At 47.6% G+C, this 23,265-nt stretch overlaps 1 protein-coding gene across 2 annotated transcripts in view; it reads right to left on the reverse strand.

Moving 5' to 3' along the window:
• The window catches only part of LRCH4 (leucine rich repeats and calponin homology domain containing 4), a 464,731-nt gene that overhangs the window by 47,276 nt on the left and 394,190 nt on the right, over positions 1–23,265 (reverse strand). For both annotated transcript variants that reach the window (XM_078669497.1, XM_078669496.1), the window contains exons 13-18: positions 12,243–12,291; positions 12,065–12,131; positions 5,284–5,406; positions 4,577–4,695; positions 3,043–3,180; positions 2,131–2,208 (exon numbers count right to left, since the gene is read on the reverse strand). In XM_078669497.1, the coding sequence (XP_078525623.1) occupies positions 2,131–2,208; positions 3,043–3,180; positions 4,577–4,695; positions 5,284–5,406; positions 12,065–12,131; positions 12,243–12,291 (574 nt within the window). The remainder of the gene's footprint in view (positions 1–2,130; positions 2,209–3,042; positions 3,181–4,576; positions 4,696–5,283; positions 5,407–12,064; positions 12,132–12,242; positions 12,292–23,265) is intronic.

Here is a 23,265-nt window from a genome sequence, read left to right on the forward strand (position 1 = left end):
TACATGGAGGACAAAGCTTCTCCCACTTTGGAGAGACCAGCAACGTCAACGGGGTCTCACTAAAAGCCATGTCTCGAAGACTCTACCCCTTGGAATTCAAAAGGGCATCTCTAGAGAGATGTAGTAGTTCAAGCAGTACTCTAGAGATAAAATGGTTCTAGAAGCTATCTCCCCAGAGGAATGGAATAAGTTACTTGCTCCAGTGTTGGCATCTTTCTTAGATTCACATGCTTGGAACATCCCCCGTTGCCGAGCTGGGAGATGCAAGGTAACGTTTCATAGCAGTACAAAGAAAAGTCCTTTAGAAACAACTTGGAAATCATGCACTTTGGTAGTTCAGTCACCTCATAGAAGAAGACAGAAGCTTCCACCAATGACGTGAGAGCGCACTGGCCTCCACGCCCCTCATAGGCTTCCGTAGCTCAGATTTCTATAGCTTCAGATCAAAGGATAGAAACAGTAAAAGCCTCTGATCAGAGAGAAGGAAGAGTTGTACTTGTATGTAAATGTACAAAAGATACCAATGCTTGAGAACTGCAGTTACAAGGTTGTAACTTGTTTCTTCTGTTATATTCGATTTTTCATAGATTCGAAAGCTTCAATCAGAACAATCAGTGTCTCGCACATAATCTACATACAATTAAATTAGAACATACCTTGACTTTATCAAATGGATTATAGCTACATACCACAATCAAATGTGAGAAGAAGTTTAACCTACCGGAAAACATAACATAACATAACATGTTTATTTGTAAAGCGCACGTTCACCACTATGGGCATCTTGGCGCTGAAATAACAGATGTTTGTTGTTACCCAACTCAATGGTACTCATTTTATCGACCCCAATGGATGAAAGGCTGAGTGGACCCGCCGGGATTTGAACCTGTGACCATGAGGTCGAACACAGGCCCCTGCAGTAGACACATTAGTCCACTGAGCCACCAGACCCGGCTAAGAGGATGTAAAACTGCCTAGCTGATGGCGGGCTCTCTGGCAACGTATCCAGCCTGGCAGTCATGTTTGTAAATGTGTGCTGACCTCCATGTTGCCGATCTACAGATATTGATCGAGGAATCCTGGCACAAGGAGTTGCAACAGCCACAACCCCCCCTTATAGAATGAGCTTGCAGTAACCTGTAGGGGACCACCGGCTCTGGTGTGACAGAGCAGCGTCTGGCTATTCCTTGCTTTGAGATGTGGTGCCCTCTTCATGGAAATGTTACCGTGAGACTCCCAGCTCGGAGATGGGGAAGGACTCAAGCATGTGAATCTATGAAAGATCCAATGCTACTAAACTATCACTTTTAAGGGATCTCTCCTGGAGACCATGATTCTAAGAGCCTCCCTCCACTAGATAAACCCACAGCTTTGAGTGGGCATCCCTAAAGAGTCACAAGAGGGCTTCCCTTGAGAGAACCATGTGTCCAAGTGGTATCCCTCTAGAGAGCCAGGAATTAAAGAGAGCCTCCCAGGAGTGAAGTGATATCAAGGAGTATCCCTCAAGAGACACAGACAGTGAACAGAGCATCTCCCTGGAGAGACCTAGGACTTCAAAGGGGGCTCTCACTGAGACGATGGTGTAAAGCAGATATCCCTGTAAAAAGGGTTCTTCTAGAGACGGAGGAATTCAAGTGGTGACCTGTGTAGGTCCTTAGCGTTCTGGGTAATACTATTCTTAAAATATATTCTCTACAAAAAAGATCAGATAGGCCTTTCCTAGAGACTGGATTTTGGGTCTGAATGGTCTTCCATTACAGGCCATGATACAAAGAGGGGATTCGTCTGGTGAGCCAATGAGTGACCTGGATCAGAAACTGAACTCCACTTTCAAGGCTCACACGATCCACCGGATATAACATTTATTGGCATTACCTGGAATTTCACATTTGTACACTGACAACGTAAAAAAAAAATAGAAGGACTGGCCTTCCACCACTGTCCACGTGTGAATTGTGCGAGACACTGGCAAGTTATTTTAGGGGCCACGACGATCAAGCATCATCCAAGCATTCACCTCAAGCAGCCTTTCACTCCAAGAAACGGGATCAACAAATAGGCAGCAAAGAAGAGGAAGATGGCAAAGAAAGACCCTAAAGAGGGCGCAGAGGAAGAATCACAATGCCTCACCTCAGGGACACCAATCTTGCGGCAAGCATCCAGGAAATTCTCCACATTCTTCCTGCTCTTGATGATATTCAGCTTTGGCTGGAGGGACAGAGAGGACACGCAGGTCAGGATGAAGAATGTCGCTTTGTCAGGTCAGCTGCGCTCTCCACACCATGAAGTTTAAATTATATTGGAAAACTAAGATATCCATCAATAAATGCCTTTATCTTGTGAGAGTGGGTGTTTGCTCACATATGTTAGGATATATGTAGGTAGTATTTATCACATTATTTGAGGCACCACAAAAGCTTGTCTTCTCTTCAGCATGCACCTCTCACTTTAGGGTCCTATGTTGCTCATAGACATTAAGTCTCCCCAAAAGACCATCTTTCCCTTAGAGACCAAGTCTCTCATTTGAAATCCTTTTCCTCACATAATATTGCTCTTCCTTAACAAAGTTTTCTTTTTCCCTTTCCCTGTAGGAGCCTAACCTGTCTCAAAGTTGGACTGGAATCTTAAGGGTCCTCGTTTCCCATGTAATTAAGCTCTCTTCAAATGGGCCAATATTCCCTTTCAGCATATTCTCTCAAGAGATTATCGCTCTTGGAACACACTTTTTATATAAACTCGTTGATAATGTTTTTGACGAGCGTGACGCCACAGTTAGTCTACCACCCTCTCAGACATACTCGGCTGCCAAGCGATCTCCAAATGTTATTGCTCGTCAGTTAGTCTCTGCGTTATGTCCATGTCAAAGCCTTAGGCAGGGCAAACACCCATGTGGCGTTTGTTTACCAATAAGCCAACTGTAAGTGACTGTTTTAAAAGAACCTACATTTAGCAAAGGTACACTCTACATATTTAAAACAAACTTGGTAACTATGATGAGAACAAAGTTTAAAAAGAAAGGAGTCCATGAGGCATGCCACTTACCACTGCTGGAGAAGGCACATGAATGAACGACACTGCTCGCGGACACAAGTTGTTCACCAGCTGGCAGAGGATGGCACCGTTGGAAAGAGCCTCTCCGAACTCATCCGCCAAAGTAACATTTAATCGAGACTCGATGTTCTGGAAAGGAAACCATTAGGGAGGTTATGAGAGGCTCAGAGGGTACACAGCGTCTGCCCTTCTGTCACTACTCCCAACATGGTGGCCGCTGCCGCCGCGCCGGCTTCAGGTGGAGCCTTCACTGCTCCTGTGTGTCAAAGGAGCAGGAGTGAGGCATGGACAGAAGGCTTTAAGCCTCTTGTCATCATCTCCTCTCAGCCCAAGACGATCTCTGCTGCCTCGCCTGCAGCTCGAGGGTATTTACTGGTTACCTGCATCACAGCTCTCCCTCACTAAGTGCACAATGGACACACTGTTGCTTTACAGTTACCAGAAGCTCTCAGCGTTTCCGCAGCTGGTCAATGCCTCACCTTCTCGGCTTCCTACCACTTGTCTTCTTTCTAAGCATCCCTCATTTCTGCCTCTCACTAAAGCTCTGAGGAGGTTTCTGAAGGAAGGACTCTGATATACTCCACAAGGAGGCCTCCTAGAGTTCACAGGCTCACGGCTTCTTTCAGCCCAGTCATCATTTATTCTACTTTTCTTCAGAGGTGACCCCCTTACCTTTTTCTCACAAGCTCTTCTGTGGCCCTCCCGGCTTCTTGTGAGCATCACATGTTCCTTTCTGCGCATTCAGCTGCTCTCCTAGTCTTTTGCTGTTCTGTGAAACCCTCAATACCCTACCACCCTGGTTCACATGTACCTCCAACAGTTCTCATTACAGTCCACTTCCCAGCCGCCCTCAGCTGCCTCTTTGCTCCCAGAAGCTCTAGGTTGACTCCTGTTTCCCAGAGCCTCTCAGCTGCCCCCTCGATCTCAGACGCCCTTGGCTGCTACTCATAGGCTTGGGACATGTGCTTCAGGGGAGCTTCTAACGGGCTCTTTCTGTGGCTCAAATGGTTAGAGCGGCAGACCCTGATGCAGAGGTCTAGCCCGGGACCAGGGTTCAATTCCCACCTCGGTGGCTCTTGGACTTAAATTCCACGGACCTGATAATTCTCGCCTCGGTGCCTATTCTAATCATGGGTCCCACTCTGCAACTCTGGGCAATAGCTTGCTTAATCTCCACAACGGCCCCAACAGCACTGGGGTGCCTGGCTGCACCTGGGGGGTGCCCAGGAGTGGACATTTCACAGGGAAAAGCCAGGAAGTGTTCCTAAGCGGTATACGGACAGCGCCGGGACACTTCCGTTGGAGGTAGCTGTGCGCTCTACAAATGCTGGCATTTACATTTACATTTCTAATCAAAAGTTCTGCTGCAGTCGGGTTCTCAGAAGCTCTCCACAGAGAGGAGCCCTGAACACAGCAGCAGCTCAGGGAATCCCTGCTCAGGAGACCCCACCCTCACGTCCAAGGCCTGATTCTTTAAGGGGAGAGCTCTGCCTACAATGCCAGACACCTTCCTTGGATACTGTACCTTGCGCAGCTGGGCCACTGATGCTCTCTCATCCAGGATGTTGCGTGTGTTCCGTAACCGCACAGGACTTTTGGGCTCCGTAGGGGTTGTTTCAGGTGGGCCCTGAACAGGGTTATGACCTGCAAGAAAATCAGAAATCATATTTGCATGTATAACAATGGGTATCAGAGGGCACTGCACCAAAACAAGGCACATCAAACAAGGGCGGTCTGGCCTCAGAGAACTCTCGACAAGGGTTTGTCTGACAAGCCGGAAACACAGAAAGGGCAAAACACATGCAGTAGAACATCTGTGCTCTGTCAGCAGTGGGGGTCACAGACTCCCAAGCTGCACAGCAGGTGAAATAAAGAAGCAGCAGTGAAGAAGGTCAGCACTGAGGTGCATCAGGGTAGAGTGGACATCCTCGAAGAGGCCAAAGTGACAAAGATCAAGATTGAGGCACCTTATCGGAGCCGGTCATGGAAGGGGATGAGATGCTGCAGCTGTGAACGGAGGGACACTGGTGGAACTGAGTGAGGCTGGCAGCACTGCGATAGGAAAGTGATGGACACCAAGACCGGCTTACACCGGGTTCTATGATGATCAAACTCAGGACATGCACCTGTGCGATGCGGCCAAGAGACTGTAGAATGGCTGCTATGGGACCCCAGCATAGCAGCCCTGAGATCTCTGAATAAGGCACTGCTCAAATATGTTGTGGTACCCACCTGAGCTGGACTTGGCGCTGTTTCGCGATGCAGATCGGAAGAGGAAGCTGCTGGGTTTCTGCGCGGCCGCGGCATCTTTCTGGACTGGGAGGGAGCCCGAAGAGGTCTGGGCTGGAGGGAGTTCTGAAGAGAAGCAGGAACGCAGACAGGGTGAACCACTGCTCATGCAAGTACATGTTAGCACATCTGCAAGGCCGCACAATCCTGAATCAATACACTGCCCTAGTATGCCACAGGTAAAGTACAGGCCTTAGGCCCCTATGGATAGTAAATTACGCTTCTTACGTCCCAGCTACAGACATCTTTATCTGTGAGTAGACAAGCCTATTGTTTTCAATACATAACACATACTCAGAGTGGGGTTTGTTCAACTCCTGGCTTTTGGCTCCTTTTATTTACCCCATGCCCCACGTCCCTTCTCAATCCAAAATATGTTTTTTTCACGTTTTTTTATTTTACTGTGTAGAGCCACCAGGAAACTCATTTTTTTGCTTGCGCTTCGCATGCAATCTTTCTCCCTGTTCTAGTCACATTTCAATGCATCATTCTAACAAGGGCACCTGTGTCAGGACATGTGTGAGCATCTGCTGTCATCACTGTATGGGTTCCACAAGCCTGTCACCATTCATGCTCAAAAGCTTTGATAAAGCACATGGGTGGAAATGGCACAAAGAGTAAATGATCAGCCGACGTGGAAGGAAGTTACCATCTTTGGTGGGTAGGCCGCCCTGGTTTCAGTACCAATTTGTCCAGAAAGAAGGTGGTGTTGGACATTCACTCACTTACTCACTCACTCACTCTCTCGACGTGCTGTCGTAACCATGATGAGGAAGACGGCCTATAGAGTCAAGCGGCCGAAAGAACAGCTGTGCATGGGCTCGAAGGGTGTGCACATGGGAATATTAGGACCAAGGTCCAGTCCCATTGAAGCACGAGAAACGACTGGCTTGGTGGGAAGCATGCGAGTCAAACCCTTAATGAAATGCATGCGGTTGATCAGGCAAAAACAGAAAGGCTAAAGGAGCTGACAAATACCCTTTCAATGCGCCTACTGAAAGTAACTCGCAGGGCTAACGAAAAAAAAAAAAAGAACATCTGAGAGTCAGGCTTGCAAGGCCCCAGAATAGACAGACTTTATTGAAGGATATCTGACCGCAAGGATGATATTAACGACCGTGGTCAGCGGATCAAAAGGTTTTAATGACTGCGGCTCAATTTACATGCATGGAGGTGTGTGTTGTGGAAACTGCCCTGCTGCTGAGACAAAAAACCCTCTAAAAGAGATAGCCTTATCGGAGCACAAATGCTCAGGAGCGGAAGATCGATATTGCGTGAGCCTGGATTTCCCGGTTTTTCTTCAGACCTCGACACAGGAGTGGTAGCAAAGGAAATGCATACAACCGCCCTTGGGTCCAATCCAGCTGGAATGATTCTCAGAAAGAAGGAAGCCCCAGAGCATGAAAATGTTCTAAATTGTAGCAAATAGATCTGAACAGAGCAGACCCCACTGGTCGAAGGTGTCCCTCACCACTTTGGATGGAGACATCTCTTCTAGCCTGTCAGACAACTGCTCAGCATGTCTGCTCTGGCATTCAGGGACCCCGCTAAGGGATTGGCTACCAGCAAAATGTTAATTTGGTGCAGCCACCTCCAAAGGCACACAGCCCTGGCAAAGTCTACAGGACCCCACTATGTCCTGCTTGTTGATCATGTTTGTGAGAAGCTGCACCAACCTCCATTTGATAGATCGCAAGAAGACCAGACTATTGCCTGAAGATTGATATGGAGCTGCCTCAGGCCTCTGATCTCCACCTCCCCAAGGTGACCTCCCCCTACCAGCAGTGGCGTGTCCGTCACACCCATGAGGTCTGTAGGTGGAAGGGTGAGTAGCCTCTTCCTCAGGTCAAGTAGGTCTTCATCTGTCACCGAAGGAGACTGAGTCGTCTCTTCGAGAGCTGGATGGACGCAGAGCGGCAGCACTCATCCTGCACACACTGAACCCACGAGGTTCTACTGCAGGGCCCACACATTTATTTATTGGAAAGTTTTATTTGAGGCAAACTTGACCCAGGCGGGTATCAGAGCACCTTACAATTTCAATAAGTATTACAAGAATATACACAATACACAAGATAGTCATGCAACATAGTTAAGGTATGTGAGATACAGACCATGGAGAAGAATATACGATAATCTTCGCAACCTACATGAGCATGGCAGGCGAACGCTGGGATTCAAAGGTGTCCAGCAATCTCCTTGCCAATCAGGCGGCAATCAGTGAGCAGTGGGCCAGAGCGGTTTTAAGGCAGGAACTGAGCCATTGGGATATTTTTTACTTCCTTTTTGAAGGTAGTCGTGGAAGAAATTCGTCGGACTTCCAGAGAAAGAAAGTGGCAGATCTTTGTGGCAGCGCCTGAGCAGGATCTGCGACTCGTTCTCCTTTTGTGGAAGATCTGTGGCTCTAAGAGCCGTGAACCTGCACTTCTTGGCTGTCCGCTACCTCCAGATAGTTCTAGGTCTTGAGCCAGATCGATCATTTATTAGCAGAAAGCTCAGAGAATGTGCTTTGGATAGTGTGACTGTTTTGTAGAAGAGTGAGCTGTGTTTTGTGGGCTTGTAGCAGGTGTGTCCTTACTGTTGGTATTAGCTGTATGAGGATAGCAATCATGCAGCTGTTCAGTATCGTGTTATTTATTTATTTGGAAGTTTTATGTAGCGCAAACGTCCTCGTCCAGCAGGCTAAGAAGGCATTTTGATGGGTCTGCGTGTGTAGGGGATGGAGATGGTTGTTGAGAGTGAGTTGATGTGCGGTGTTGTTTTTGTAGTATAACCTTGTTGTGCAGTAGACATGGAGAAGTGAAATTGTGAGGGCTGGCTTGTTGCTTATTGTGTTTGCACCTGTTTAGGGCAGAAGGTGTATGAGTTAGGGGTGGAGGCGCAGCATGTGGGTCATGTAGTAAGGTATTAAATTGTCCAATGGAATGAAGGCGATTAGAAGGCAGTTGCTGTGTGCTGTATGTGTGTTAGGTGTGGGGGAGAGAGAAATCTTGGCATTGGAGTTTGCTCATAGTGAGTATCATTTGTGTAGTCTGGAAGGTGGGAGTGGGTGCATGTTTGAGTTTTGTGGTGGAAAGTATTATGAGGTGTTGTGTGTGAGAGATTTTATTGTGTTGATGTGTGTCATGTTATGTTTCTGAGGAGTAGTGAAAGGAGGTGCTGATGTATTTGTTTTCCGAGAGGGATTGGTATGTAAAGTATTGTTGGTGAGTGAAGTTCTACAGTAGAGGGGGTGGTGATGTGTTTTGGAAAAGAGGGTATGTGGTGTGTGAGAGGTGATGAACAAGAGTTAGAAGTGTTTGTGTTAGATTTGATTGCTGAAAAGGGTAATAAGTATAGTGCAGAGGAGTTTAAGGGTTGTGCGGTTGTGCTATTGTGGTAAAACGAAGAGGAGGGTGTGTTGGAGGATGAAATGATGGCAGGCTGAGTATAGGTTTGTTAGTGACACAAAGGGGTCTGTTAGGAGTAATTAGAGTAGGGAGTGTGTGTCTGGATGGGTTGCGTTACTGAGGAGTGGATTGGTCTGTTGCAGGGACTCTGCACATGCACAGAACTATGCGCAGGGAAACAGGATCTTGATGTGTAGGGGCTAATCCTTCCTACTGCCTCAATAGCCAAAATCCCAGAACCGACTAGCTATAGTGTCTCATTTATTCTCCTACATAATCACAAAGCTACAAATAATTAGACAACCCAGAACACAACACTCCCGACTCTCTCAGGAACTGCGATAGCAAGACGTACCCTTTTGCTCACTCACTCGTACTTGTCCACAAGAAGAATAAACAGTAACTTTTATAGTTCAAAATGTCGATTTTAACTATAGTGCTCTATGATGCAGTATACGAGCCACTACCAGCAGCAGAACGCATAAACCTAAAACAGTTAGCATTGCAACAAGTCCATGGACTATGAAAGGGAATATCATCTTATACAGACAGTGGATAACGGACTGTTAAGGCCTGACCACCCTCCCCTTGGCAAGAAGAAGTTTTATTATGTAAAGGAAGATCTCTGGGCTTTGTCAGCAGACCCCGTACCTTGGTGACTAGATTGTAGTTTTTACATCATAGGAGCGGCAGAGCTCTTCTCCCTGGAAAGGTCCCTCTCCAAGTGTGTGTTAAACCAACATGCAACGCCATAATATCAAAGCACGAGTTTCCAGCAGCTGCAGTTTGTCTAGGTGCTAGGGACTGACCAGAACAGAATAACAAGGGGCACTGTTTATGGACCTTGTACTCTGTGTTCAAACTAAACTTCAGGAACAGACAGAGAACGGAGAAAGCGGACAGTTCTCATGTGAAAGGCACAGAGTCGTGCATAGTAAAGTCATGTAGTAACGTGCGCAAAAGCATGGCTGCCGCGCTCATGCGAACTTAGAAATGTCGACAATGACCCCAACGGCCATACTACAGGTCAGTGGTATACAAACAAGTCTTGTATTGTTTGTAAGTGATGGTACAAATGTGTGGTGGGTGGGTTAGAAGGGTGAATAGGTGTGGTTGCTGTGGTTTTGTAGTGGGCGATATGACATTGAAATTTGAGTAGGGTTTGTTTGTAGTAGATGAGTAGAGTACATGTCCTGTGAGTGTGTTTATATGGTTGTGGATGGGGTAGGGTGGATGGTGTTGTATGTATAATTGGGCAGGATTTCTGGCCCAGTCCGACCAGTCTCGAACAGGCTCAAACAGGCAACTGCCCTTGTCCTCTCCACCCCACAGCCGAGATGCCCGGGCTGAGATTCCCTGAACCCTGGCCTTTAAGTAGCCCTAGTGGTCAGCTGACCCCTTTGGTCAATGGGAACCCTCACACTAACTAATCAAAACACCAACCTTAAGCCCTAGAATCAACAGGACAACAACCTCTTATAACCAATCACAGAGCTGGTCCCAGCAGCTAATCAGGCATGGAACCCTGAAGCCCTATGTCCAATAGAACCCCTAATCCCAGGAACCAATCAGCACCCTCACATAATCAAGCAATGAGAACACTAACCAGTGTATACATGTAGCATCCAATAGCAGCCTATATAAGGTGCCTGCAACCTCTGGCAATGTTTGCTTACAAGGGGACTGGAAGCTTCTCCTCAATTAAGAATCTCCTAGGAGTCAGACGGGCTCAATCCACACTCTGGAGTTCTGCAGGTAAGGGCCTAAACACATTTGCCCTCTTACAATACTGCTCTTCCAACACTTAAATAACTCACCCTCCTAGCCAAAAACCAAAAAACGATTTTTACAATGCCGTAAACAACCAACAGCAGATTACTGCAGTCTCAGAGCACCCTCTGTTCAGTTTCTGATGTATAATTTCTCTGTTGCTAAGGGGGAGTTGGAGATTTAATCTGGTTTCACTCACTTGCTAAGACAAAATGGGAGCTGGGGTGGATTGCTTAACACACTGGTCTGAGCACAGGTCAAGGGGGAAACTAGGAGGGCAAATCAGGTAGTCACGGGCAATTTACAAATACAACAGATTTTGGACTGCAAAGTCCACAATGCAACTGGTAAAATAAAACAGTCACAGGAGAGTAACATTAAAAACAGGTGAAAAATGATGCAATCACAGCCAGGTAAAAACTTCAATTTTTAAACTGTAACAACCACAAGCAAAACAGGTGAAAATTATGAAATCACTGGTAGAGGAATATTGCATTTAAAATTCAGGAAAGAGACAGCACAAGTCTCCTTCTTACCACCTCCTGGTCACTTAGGCTAAGAAGAAGGTCATCCACACAGTAATGTTTTGTGAAAGTGTGTGGATTATGCCAGGTAGCTGCTTTGCATACATCAGCTGCAGGGATGATCCCTAACAAGGCCATAGAGGCTCCTCTCGTTCGAGTCGAGTGTGCTCGAAGAGGAGTGGGTAGAGTTCTCTCGGCTTTAGCTCAGGATGTCTGATTGCATTTAACTATCCATCTGGCAATGCCTGACTTGGCTAGAGCCTTCCCTTTGTGGGGTTCAGACAAAGAAATAAAATGTTGTTGAGTCTTTCTAAATGGCTTCCTTCTGTCAATGTAGTACACAAGGGCTCATTTTACATCTTGAGCATGGAGAGCCCGTTCCGCAACTGAATCATGTTGAGGGAAACAAAACAGGAAAGTCAATGGACTGATTAAAGTGGAAGTGAAACACTACCGTAGGGAGGAATTTGGGGTTGGTGAGGACGACAACCCTAACCCTATGTACTTGGAAGAAATACTCTTCCAGGGTTAATGCCTGGAGCTCAAAAACATGTATAATAGATGTGTTTGCAAAAGAAATGCCACGTTCCATGATAGAAACTGGAGGGGGCAGTTCTGTAGGGGTTCAAATGGAGTACCCATGAACTTTGTGAGAACAATGGTAAGATTCCAGATTGGTGCCGGTGCATCCGAAGTGGAATCACCATTTTACGCCCTTCCATGAAGGCTTTAATAACAGGTATTTTGAATAAAGACAGGTGTCGTCTATTTTGGAGATAGGCAGCTATTGCTGCAAGTTGTAATAATAGAACCGCCCCTAGGATCTCCTACATACGGAGCCCTTGTGTGCGCCTTGTTTGCGTGCACCTCGTTTGTCCCAGCATCTTCTATTAATCAAACCCTTGTGTGCTCTTCGTTTGTACAGCGTCTTCTATGGGTGGAACCTTTGTGTGGGCATTGTGTGCGCGTGCCTCGTTTGTGTGCTCCCAGCACTTCCATATAACTGAAGCTCTTCGAATGCCTCACTCTTCCTAGACTCACCAGAAGGCAGCGGGGTCTCTGCTGTGGGGGTCTGGGGGAGGCTGCTGGACGCTGCGTGATCCACGCTCTGAAAATAGAAAATATTATTTAAATGCTGCTCAAGGCCCCCCAATACCCCCAGGCCAGAGATCCCCCCCGTCTCCCACCCATGCACCGGGCCAACCAAGGCCATCCTTACCTGACTGCGGAATCGGTGCTGCACCAGGGGGCCGTTTTCAGAAGGACCACTGCAGAGAGAAAAGGCAGCCCGTCATTACCCTTCTGAAACATCCCCATGATGTGTACGTCATGACGTCAGAAAACAAGTTACTATGAAACCCGAAGCACAGAGAAGTCATGCGCGGGCATCTGCAGTTAAGAATCGAGGCGCCATTTTCAACTATTATGGGACTAATTCTAGATTTTTTTTAAACTCTTCCCTCAATTGAGCCTGTACCAACAGAGGATCCACTTCCCAGAGTATTAGCTGAACTTTCTAAAGCATCCCTGATCTATAAACATCTTCTTACCACAAAGGATGGTCGTCCTAAATCTAAGATAGAGTCTGCTTGGGAGACGGATCTGGGCTGTCTTTGGAACATCGATTTATAGGACAAGTTATGGGGCAGGTCTTTAAAGATTTCTAGATCGGACTCCAAAACTAAATCCATGTTCTTTCTTTTACATAGATTATATTTTACTCCCTCGTCCATAGCTAATTTTACACACACTAATAACAAGGTTTGTTGGTCCTGTCAGTTTCCTTTGGCTGAATGGATGCAGCTGCTGTTTTCCTGTCCTGATGTCTCTTCCTTTTGGAAGAATGTTTGGACGCTCCTCTCAGCTACTTTTAACTTGCATAGTCCTCTATCAAATAATACTCTTTTTACAGGAAGTTTATCAGTCGTTGGGATTGTCTTTACAGGAAAAAGGATTATTTAACTTGATGCTGGCTTTAGCCTTCCAGCAAATTTCACTAAATTGGAAATGTTCAACCAAACTTTCAGTGAAGTCCTGGTGGAACAATGTTTGTCACTATCACAGTTTGGATATTGCTTTTGCCTCCTCTGTCAAACCATTTGTAAATAGGGATTTATTTTGATCATCATTAACCAACTATTTAACTAAGATTTCAATTTGTGTATTACATAATCGTTCTGAAATTGTTCAGCCTCCATAAGTTACTAAGTCTCTGCGTTCCCCTCTACATTATTTGTCTTCTTCCTTTCACTATTGAATTGCATTTTAGATGCTTTAAGCATTTGTTTACTCTTAAATAGGTTTAATATTGTTTCATGATCTTCAAACTATAGAGTTGTATTCTATTGCCTTTTCTTTTTCCTCCCTCCCTTCCTATGTTAATGTAAAAATGAAAATATCGTTCTACTCTGCTTTATTGCTTGTTTTTCCATTTCTATTACATCACAGATATGTTGTTTTTCATAGCCAATTTTTATTATGTAGTTTTTATTTACTTAATAAAGCTGATTAAATGAGAAGAATCGAGGCGCCTCGTCTGAGGGTGAAGAAGGATACTAAAAGCAGGGCAGCTGACCACGGTGACCCAAGGGCCCTGGAGGCAGAAGGAAAGAGAAACTATGCAGGGATTTAAAAGTGCCCAGGACACTTCACAGCGCTGCAACATACAAGAAAAAACATATGAAACAGAAATCTCTGGCAGTATTTCAGATCAGAGTTCTGGAGTTTCTTGAACTGAAGGCAGGAAGCTTCACTAACATGCTGAGGACTGAATCTACCCCAGAGGTTCGGACCCTGGACCCCGGCGACCCCCCACTTAGTTGGATGAGAGCAGACGAGGAGGGCTGCAGGGCTGTGAGTGCAGAGTAGTGCTGCAGCCCCCTTAACCCACTGAGGTCTGTGCACAGAGCTCATATTCTTGGCCTATTGGCCACTGACAGAAGGGCGCAGAGAGTCAGACAGCTGCCGAATACTTCTTAGGGGTGCGCCACTTCAGTCTAGTTGCCTCATTGTGCACTTAAGATATCACCTCACCCCCCTTCGAAGGGCTCAGCCACTCCGAACCTTACTCCTTGCCTACAAATAGAGGCAGCAGCCTTAGGCCCGAGGCACTCGCTCAGGCCTCCTTTCTGATATCTTCCATGTATGTAAACGTACCCGGCTATTGCAAGGGGGAGTGTTTTTCAAAAATCAGACACTTGGAATCTGTGTGAACAAGGTTCTGCAATGTAAGATTTCAAACATGAAGAGGTAAAGCCAGCAAGAGCCTTCGAGGAAAGGCTGAAGAAGTGCTGCTCCCACCAAGGGCAAAAAGAACAATCGATTGACCGAATGCAGAACACTGTCAAACATTCACCCCAGTACAGAGATCTGGCCCTAAATGCCACGCCGTTCCAGTTCAGACTTTGCCCAATGCAAATCAGTCTTGAACCTGCGCCCAATGGGAACAGCCCAGCCCGAACTGCCAAGCCAGGTCCACCCTGGACAAGATTCAAGCATCCAAGGACTGGTTTCGGGGCATCACCACTCAACAGCCAGGCTAGCTTGACTTCAGTGGCATGGAGAGCATGGGAACCACATTTTGGCATACCCGTCCCACTCGGGGGCACAAATGCAAAAAGAACAATTGATGGACAGAATGCAATACAATGTCATACATTCACCCCAGTACAGAGATCTGGGCCTAAATCCATCGTTGTTTTGCTCTCCATGCCATTCCAGTTTCGACCAGCCATATGCAAATCAGTCTTGACCCGGCGCCCAATGGGAACAGTCCAGCCCGAGCTGCCAAGCTAGAAATAAGTATCCTGGGACCGGTTTTGGGGCATCACCCCTCATCAGCCAGGCTAGCTTGCCTTCAGTGGCACAGTGAGCCTGGGACTCAGGTCTAGGCCTACCCTGCCAACTTAGGGCAGCAAATGCAAACACACAAGGTGGTGGATGGAATTCTTGACTTAACCTTTTTATGTGACACTGGATCGGTCATGTCGGTGTTGGAGCAGAGTGGCACACCGATGTCCTTCAGCGTGATCTTCATTCGAGGATGGCTGCTCTTTGATGTCAGCTCGAAGTACTCCTCTCCCTTGTTCTCTTATGTGCTCGAGGAGATGGCTTTCCTGAGCTGCAGGGATTCTGGATGAGCTGGCATATTTGTGCATCTTGGGGTGCGCCCAGCAACATTCATTTATATTTGTTTCTTATTTGAGAAGAGGGCAGCATTTGAAGGAGGTGTTTTCGTGGTCGAATGTCATGATGGCCGGAATACAGATATTTAGAGTTGCAAGGAAGGATATCACCCCCTTCCTTCCTGCATTATCTGGTGTCGAAAGTTGAGCGGGACACGCGGTCCACAAAGGGCATGGAGCGCCCCATGGCAACCAGGGAGTTAAGAGCTGGTCACTGGACCTCCAAAGTCATCCGGCGAAGTAACGCGATGCAGAGTGGTTGAGGCACCAACTAGTTTTCGACGCATCGGTATTAAAATACAAGGTGTAGGGAACATTACAAACTCTGAGCCCATTTGGTTTACGCCTGACGTCAATGGTGGAAAAAAACTATCTAAGATGGAGCTGGTGTCCATGCAAGTTCTCCACTGAGGGAGGAGTCACCGCACTTCATAGACTTACTTGAAGAACAAGCATTGGAAATGCAATAGGTCTCGCAGCATTAGAGTTAGTGCATTTAGAATTGTTTATGGGTTTTTTGTTGTAAATCTTTTGCATTTTTATTTTTTGTAGCCAATGCTAAAGAATTACAAATCAAAAAAGCAATAAACATTTGTAAAAGCTTTAACTAAAAATCCTGTGAGACCTATTGCACTGTGTGAGGGTGAGGTGTTGAGGGTGAGTGAGGGTGGGGGTGAGTGAGGAGTTGAGTGTGAGTGAGGTGTTGAGGGTGAGTGAGGTGTTGAGGGTGAGTGAGAGTGAGAGTGAGTGAGGGTGAGGGTGAGGGAGGGTTATTGTGAGTTAGGGTGAGGGGTTGAGGGTGGGTGAGGGTGAGGGTGAGGTGTTGAGGGTGAGTGAGGATGAGTGAGGGTGAGTGAGGGGTTGAGGGTGAGTGAGGGTGAGTGAGGGTGAGTGAGGGTGAGTGAGGGTGAGTGAGGGTGAGTGAGGGTGAGTGAGGGGTTGAGGGTGAGTGAGGGTGAGTGAGTGTGACTGAGTGTGAGTGAGTGTGAGTGAGGGTGAGTGAGGGTGAGTGAGGGTGAGTGAGGGTGAGTGAGGGTGAGTGAGGGTGTGTGAGGGTGAGGGGGTGTGAGGGTGAGGGGGTGTGAGGGTGTGTGAGGGTGAGGGGGTGTGAGGGTGTGTGAGGGTGTGAGGGTGAGGGGGTGAGGGGGTGTGAGGGTGAGGGGGTGTGAGGGTGAGGGGGTGTGAGGTTGTGTGAGGGTGAGAGGGTGGGGTGAGGAGGTGTGTGAGGGTGAGGGTGTGTGTGAGGGTGAGAGGGTGTGAGGGTCAGGGGGAGTGAGGGTGAGGGGGTGTGAGGGTTAGGGTGTGAGGCTGAGGGTGTGAAGGTGGGTGAGGGTGAGGGGGTGTGAGCACCTGCTATCATCTCGTATTAAAATTGCATGCTAGAGCATAGTGCACATTCAAAAATCACACAAGCTACTGAAAATACCTCGACAAAATACCGATCAGAGAAAAAAACATCTCAGTGTAAAGGTTGAGGGTGTTTTCTATGCGGATAATGGTAACTCACAAAGTAAAGTTCCACTATGGACCTGACAAAGTGGCTGTCACCCTTCCAACACTTAGAATGGAAAATGTTCACCCAACTTAATTCGCCCCCTCCAACGCTAATAAGCCGCGCAACTTATCAGATGTTATTTGGCAAGTAAGAATTCATCCCAATTCATATGTTGCCCTTCAAAATTATTACCAGTGACTTACCAGTTAGTTAAACGTCGCTAATCAAAGGGGAGCTGCAATATTTACTGAATGGTTGAGCAGCAGAAGACTGTCAAAATCTTGGCACAGTTCTACTACAACCCCTCTATAAAGATGCAAATAAGTCAGCGCCTACGTTTTACCACCTTTTTTCCCGCTGAAACACAATAGGTAAACTTTGCTCGCGGCTTTGCTAGGTAGATTGCAAACAGAGATAGAGCATCGGAATGCGGCGCTCCATTTTAGGCAGGTTTTTACACAACACTTACCCGGTGCAAGAGCAAATGTTTATTTTGCCTCATTTATCTAATAAACATAGAAAGAGATGAAAGGGCCTTTTACATACTTGTTATAAACACCTACATTAAACAAGCTTGAGTGCGGCAACTTCTTTTTGAAATTCCTCCACCAAAGTCCCGTGGTTAATTAAACCTGTTATTTTGAAGTTTAGTTGGGGGTTCAGTGAGCCTGCAGTGTGCTCTGGCCTGACTCATGGCACATACCTCCATCGCTAACCGCAGGGACACTGCTTCAGAGCCAGGTTGGGGAACAAGCCAAGTTAAGGCCGCCCCAAGCTCCAGCTCTAATAGTGACACAGGAAATCATAAATGCAGAGGATGACTACAGCAGGCCCTCTGCTCGCTGGCAGCAACATTTAAACTGTGCACCGTACCAAAGGTTACAACTCTTATCACAGCAGTACGGCAATGCTCACTAGTAAGTGCGTGATGCAAGCCCCCACCACAGCGATGCCAGACTCCTGCTGGCGCAGCTGCTGCGCACCGAGTTCAAAGCTATCATACATAACAGATTCTATTTATGAAAAATAAGTTAGCATGCATACTGATGATCTCCTGACAAATGTCATTCTGAGCCAGGAGTCGCAAGCACATCGCCTGACATCGCAGCAGTTTGCTCCGCCCGCTGGCAGCCCCTAATGGATGTAGATGACTTTACATATATTTTTCAAGAGATTTAGAGTTAGATCAATCACGCTGCAGTGAAAGTTTTTGTTTGGCGTGGATCTTCAGCTTATGGGTTGTGTACTGAAATTGATGGTGCTCGAGAATGTTAACGAGGCTCCTCGTGCACCGACTTGCACTCTGCACTAAAGGTCCCCACTGAATGAACTATGCACACTCCAGGTGCAATGGGAAATTTATAATGTGACATTCAAAGAAGGCTTAGTGTGAAACATCAACCAGTGGCCCGCAAACAATCACCTGCCCAAAAGAATAACGGGTCGCTTTCAACAAGTAAAAAAAAATCAACAACGACGACCTAAAAAGCATCGTCCGAAAGGAAAGCGGCTGGCAAAAACAAGCTCTTGGCATTGCTGTGGGGAGGCCGTGGGCAGCAACAGCAGGGGTAGATAATTAGGGCGGGGATGAGAAATGCGAGACAGGGCCTGGCGGCCGTGAAAAGTGTGAAGCAGGGGGCGGGGGACTGGATGCCTTTCAAGTGAAGCTCTCGGAGGCGGGCGGGAGCAAATGGCAAGCGAGTGCTAGTGTTCACGTGAACTGTTTTGTAAGTTAAAAAGATTTATGCTTTTAACTCGAAAACTGAGAGAACCAGAACTCTGAAAATTTGACAGTAAAATCAAAAGCAGTGGAACACAGATCCTGTTAATCCCTGCTCACTTCAACTTCTGATAAATGCCCACTGAAAACTTCTTGTGCGCACGTATTACTAACAGGCTGCCTCACCCACAGCATTCACAACATCAGCTTGAGCCTTATGGTGGTGAAAGTCTCCCTGATAATAATGCAAGCTGTGACCCATAAGCCTCACACAGATCTCTGCAGGCGGCCTTAAACCAGCCGAGCTGCCTTGCAAATGAAGAGACCAGAAATCACACCAAAAACGTTGGCTCCCTCCCATCTTCAGCCTTCCGAGGACGTGACGGAAATAAGACGTGACATAAGCAAATTCAATTACAGTAACACTTATATTTGTAACAGATAAGGGAATGCTAACGATTTGCATGGCTGAAAAAAAAAATGTCAAATAGGAAATACAAAACAATGGCTATCGAACAGACGGCGAGCGGGAGAGTAGGCAAGGCAGGCGGCTGGGGGGAGGGGGGAGGAGAAATGCGACGCGACATGGCAGGCAGGGGAGGGGGCGGAGCGGGGGTGTGGGAGGAGTGCGGGAACAGACAGAGTAGGAGGAGGAGAGTAGGGGAGGCACGGCCTAGCGGCCGTGCAATCAAGAAGTGAGGGGGCGGGAGAGTAGGCAAGGCAGGCGGCTGGGGGCATGTGCACGCGCTTTTAAGCTCAATGCGCATGCGCATTGAGCTTAAAAGTCACGGGCACTGCAAGGAATCGCCACGATTCCTTGCAAGTTGGATAAAGAGTGGATGAGCCCCTATAGTCTCGCTTGCTCGATGCGCATGCGCATCGACAGGCGAGACCTAAAAACAGCGTGCAAACATCTGAGCCATCACCATTTCGCAGGAGTATGCAGAGCATGTGTATCTAGAGCCGCACAGGCTACCACCGGACACAGTTAGGTCACTATTGTCGGCACATTCCATCTGCATCGTTTCAGTGGGTTCGCCTTCACCCGCGAGGCACACAACCAAGGATTCAAATGAACGCTTGGCGCAGAGGGTATTCCAACAGGGAATGCCCCAGGCCCCTGGAAGTGTACACTGTACAGCTACCGTGTTTTTCAAATAATTATATATTTGATGCATCTGGCACATAATCTGCTGCTCAATCTGCAGATTTTGTTTTTTGGCACAATCAGTTCAGAAGTTACTATAAATGCAGCACCCCATGTTGCTGCGCAGTCGAAGGCCCTTCTGAAAGGTTGACTGGTCACCGTCCTGTTACTTATTGCTATCGTTGGGCATTAAACGGGTACTACTGAGGTGCAAGCAATGCCCAGCCAGTACTAGTAGGTGCAAAAATGACAAAGTAATGATGTAATGCTGTCAATATGTGCTTCTTCACGCCGCATAATTTGCCTTTTCTTGCCGCATAATTCACTCAGCCCTGCCACATAATTTGGCCCTTCCCTGACGCATAATTCCAGTGGCCCTGGTAATACCTTGAACTAGTCATGTACCAGCATCATCTCAAACCTGAGATATTTCCTGTGCAACGGATGTATGGGAATAAGAAAACAGGCGCCTTTTAAATCTACTGTTACCAAGTATTTGTTTAGCTCCAGTAATGGGAAGGCCTCTCGCAGGGCTGTCATTTGTAACTTTAATGCTTTCATTAACTGTTCACAAACTGCAGGTCCACCATTGGTTGCAATGTTGGGGCAATGGGATTAGAAAGTACACCGAGTAACCTCTCCGTCTCTCTCTTGTGGAGGAGCCACTTCTAATGGGTCTTTCTGAAGAAGCTTCCGTACCTACTGCCAAATGACTTGTGCTTGTTCTTTCTTGTACCTTTGTGGTTTTGACTCGACTCCTGCAGATGTTTGTATAAACTCTACAATATCTGTGCTCGATGAGGTCTATCACCTATTTGTCTGGTGTCGTGGACTCCCAGATGCTTAGGAAGTCCTTTATTCTTTCTCCTAGTGGGGTTGTGTGTATTGGGGGTTGTTGCAGTGTTATTTTGTGGAGACAGCAGACACTCTGGAGGTCTGACCTCTTGTTTTCCCTCTGGCACGAGTGTTTTTCAGATTACTGCCAAGAACAACCAGAGTTCACAGTGGGGACAGACGCGTCACTTCTGGGGTGGGGCGACCACAGGGGTGAGGCGGAGATCAAAGGCCTCTGGCAGAGTCCGGGCTCCACATCAACCTTCTGGAGCTTCGGGCGATTCGTCTTGCACTTAAAGCATTCCTTCCCTTTGTCCGGGGGAAGAGTAGTGCAGGTGTTCACGAACACCACCGCCATGTGGTACTGCAACAATCAGGGCTGGGTTGGGTCGTGAACCCTATGTCAAGAGGCTCTTCGCCTTTGGCATGGCTGGAACAGCTGGGCATATCACTGGTGGTTCAACCCCTGGCATTTTCACACAACGCCAGGGACAAACTCAGTGCCAGGTGCAAGATGGATCACGAATGGCGTCTTCACTCTGAGGTGGCGGAAGGTCTCTTTCAACAGTGGGGAAAGGATTTATTAGATCTATTCACCACCGAAGAGAAAGCGCAATGTCAGCAGTTCTGCGCGTTGGTATTTCCAAGTCAGCACTCACTTGACGACGCTTTCCGTTGCGAGTGGAGCTGCAGTCTGTTGTACGCCTTTACGCCTATACCATTTCTGCCCAGAGTGCTAAGGAAGATCAAGAGCGACCGGGCCCAAGTCATCCTTGTGGCTCCGACTGGGCACGAACAGTCTGGTATCCAGAGCTATTGCACATAGCCCTCCATCCGCCGATCACCCTTCCTCTTCAGGCGTATCTTCTGTCGCAGCAGTAGGGGACGGTCCTCCACCCAAACCTGTCCAACCTCCAAATCCTTACATGGAGATTGAGCGGCGTCAGTTGACAGCTTTCGACCTTCCTCCCGCAGTCTGTAGTGTAATCTTGGCGGCCCGACGGCGCTCCACTAAATCGGTATATGCCAGTAGATTGAACAAATTTGTGGTGTGGTGCACAGAAAGGCTGTGGATCCCTATTCTGCCCCTCTTTCTCAAGTTCTTTTGTTATTTCTTTCCTTGGCCCACCAGGGCTCTGCCCTGGGCACCCTCAAGGGCTATCTATCGGCCATTTCAGCCTTTCTTCTGCCTCCTGATCAGCCTTCTCTTTTCAAGTCCCCCTTAAGGGCATAACTCATCTCTTTCCTCCTATTCTTTTCGTAATGCCCCAGTGGGACTTGAATCTGGTCTTGACTTATCTTATGTGCGCTCCTTTCGAGCCACTACATAATTGTCCTCTCAGACTCTTGATTTTAAAAACTGCTTTTCTGGTTGCCATCACCTCTGCTCGCAGGGTGAGGGAGCTTCAGGCTCTGTCTTCTAAGCCTCTTTTCCTTGCTGTTCATCTGGACAAGGTTGTCCTTCGAACTAGGCTTTCTTTTCTATCCATAGGGGTTACCTTTTTCCACATTGGACAGACCATCACTTTGTCCACCTTCTTCCCATCTGGATCCAAAATGTGTGCTATCCTTCTATCTGGATCGCATAAAGCAATTCCAGGTGGATGACCAGCTCTTTATTGGCTACGTGGGCACCAAGAAAGGCCGGGCCATGTAAAAACAGACCATCTCTCGGTGGGTCGTTCTTTGCATCAAAATGTGTTATTCCTTTGCAAAGAAGGAACCTCCGGTGGGACTGCCCGCCCATTCCACCAGGGTGATGGCATCCTCTACTGCTTTGGGACTTGGAGTCCCCCTCAGTGTCATCTGCCAGGCAGCCACGTGGGCCTCCCTGGACACGTTCACAAAACACTACTGCCTGGACAGCCAAGTCCGGAGAGACGGCTTCTTTGGCCTTTCTGTTCTACAGGACTTTCTGGTGTGAACTTAGTTTGCAGACCCACCTCCGTGGTTGGTATTGCTGGGGTATCTATTCAAAGGTAAGGACCTATAACTAATAGTCTCTTTCAGATGAATAAGTTACTAACCTTTGGTAACAATATATCTGTAAGAGACATATATTGGTTATAGATTCCTTACCTCCCCACCCATCCTCCCTGTTCTGCGAACTGACTTCTAGGATTAGGGACTCCCTTTCAGGGCCCTAGTTTTGTGCACCAGTGGTCAGTATCTTGCATGGCTCTGCGCTTCTGGCGTGGAATGTCATGTAAAGAACTGACGTCCGTGTGTGAGGGCGGCGTCTAAGTAGATAGTGCAACATCATCCCGGCGATCACAAAGCCGACGACGAACACGGAGTCGACCGACGCCACCTACCGACGCGCGGGGGTACTGCTACAAAAACATTTCTCCGGATCCAGTCTGACGTCTGTGGGGTAATTCTAAGGTAAGGAATCTATTACTAATAGTCTCTTTCAGATGGTGGTGTTTACGTAAACTGTGCTTCTGTGGCCCGTCTCAATACGTAGGTGTACCCTGACCTCTTCTGTCTCTTACTCTTCCTCTTACGTAGATTCCCCTCTCTTGGCCGCATGCAGACTACATAGAGAAAATGTATAGTGCGCATGACTGGTTTGGTTGGCCCCAGAGGGCGGACCAAACAGTCAGGGCCCACAACAGTGGGCAACCCACTCCTCCCCAACCCGCCCACCCTCCCGCCCCCAACCAGGCATACCCTCCCACCAGCCCCCAACCAGTCATACTCTGCCTTCTGCTTTCTCGCAGCCTGAGAAGCAGAAACATAAAATGGTAGTTAAAATACCATTTTATGTTTCTGCTTCTCGCCCTGTGAGAAAGCAGTGGACGCGACGCTTCTCCGCCCTAATGGAGGAGCCGCCCCCGACTGTAGTGCACATCTGCTGAC

The sequence above is a fragment of the Lissotriton helveticus genome, chromosome 12 (assembly GCF_964261635.1).
Source record: "Lissotriton helveticus chromosome 12, aLisHel1.1, whole genome shotgun sequence".
Classification (NCBI taxonomy): domain Eukaryota; kingdom Metazoa; phylum Chordata; class Amphibia; order Caudata; family Salamandridae; genus Lissotriton; species Lissotriton helveticus.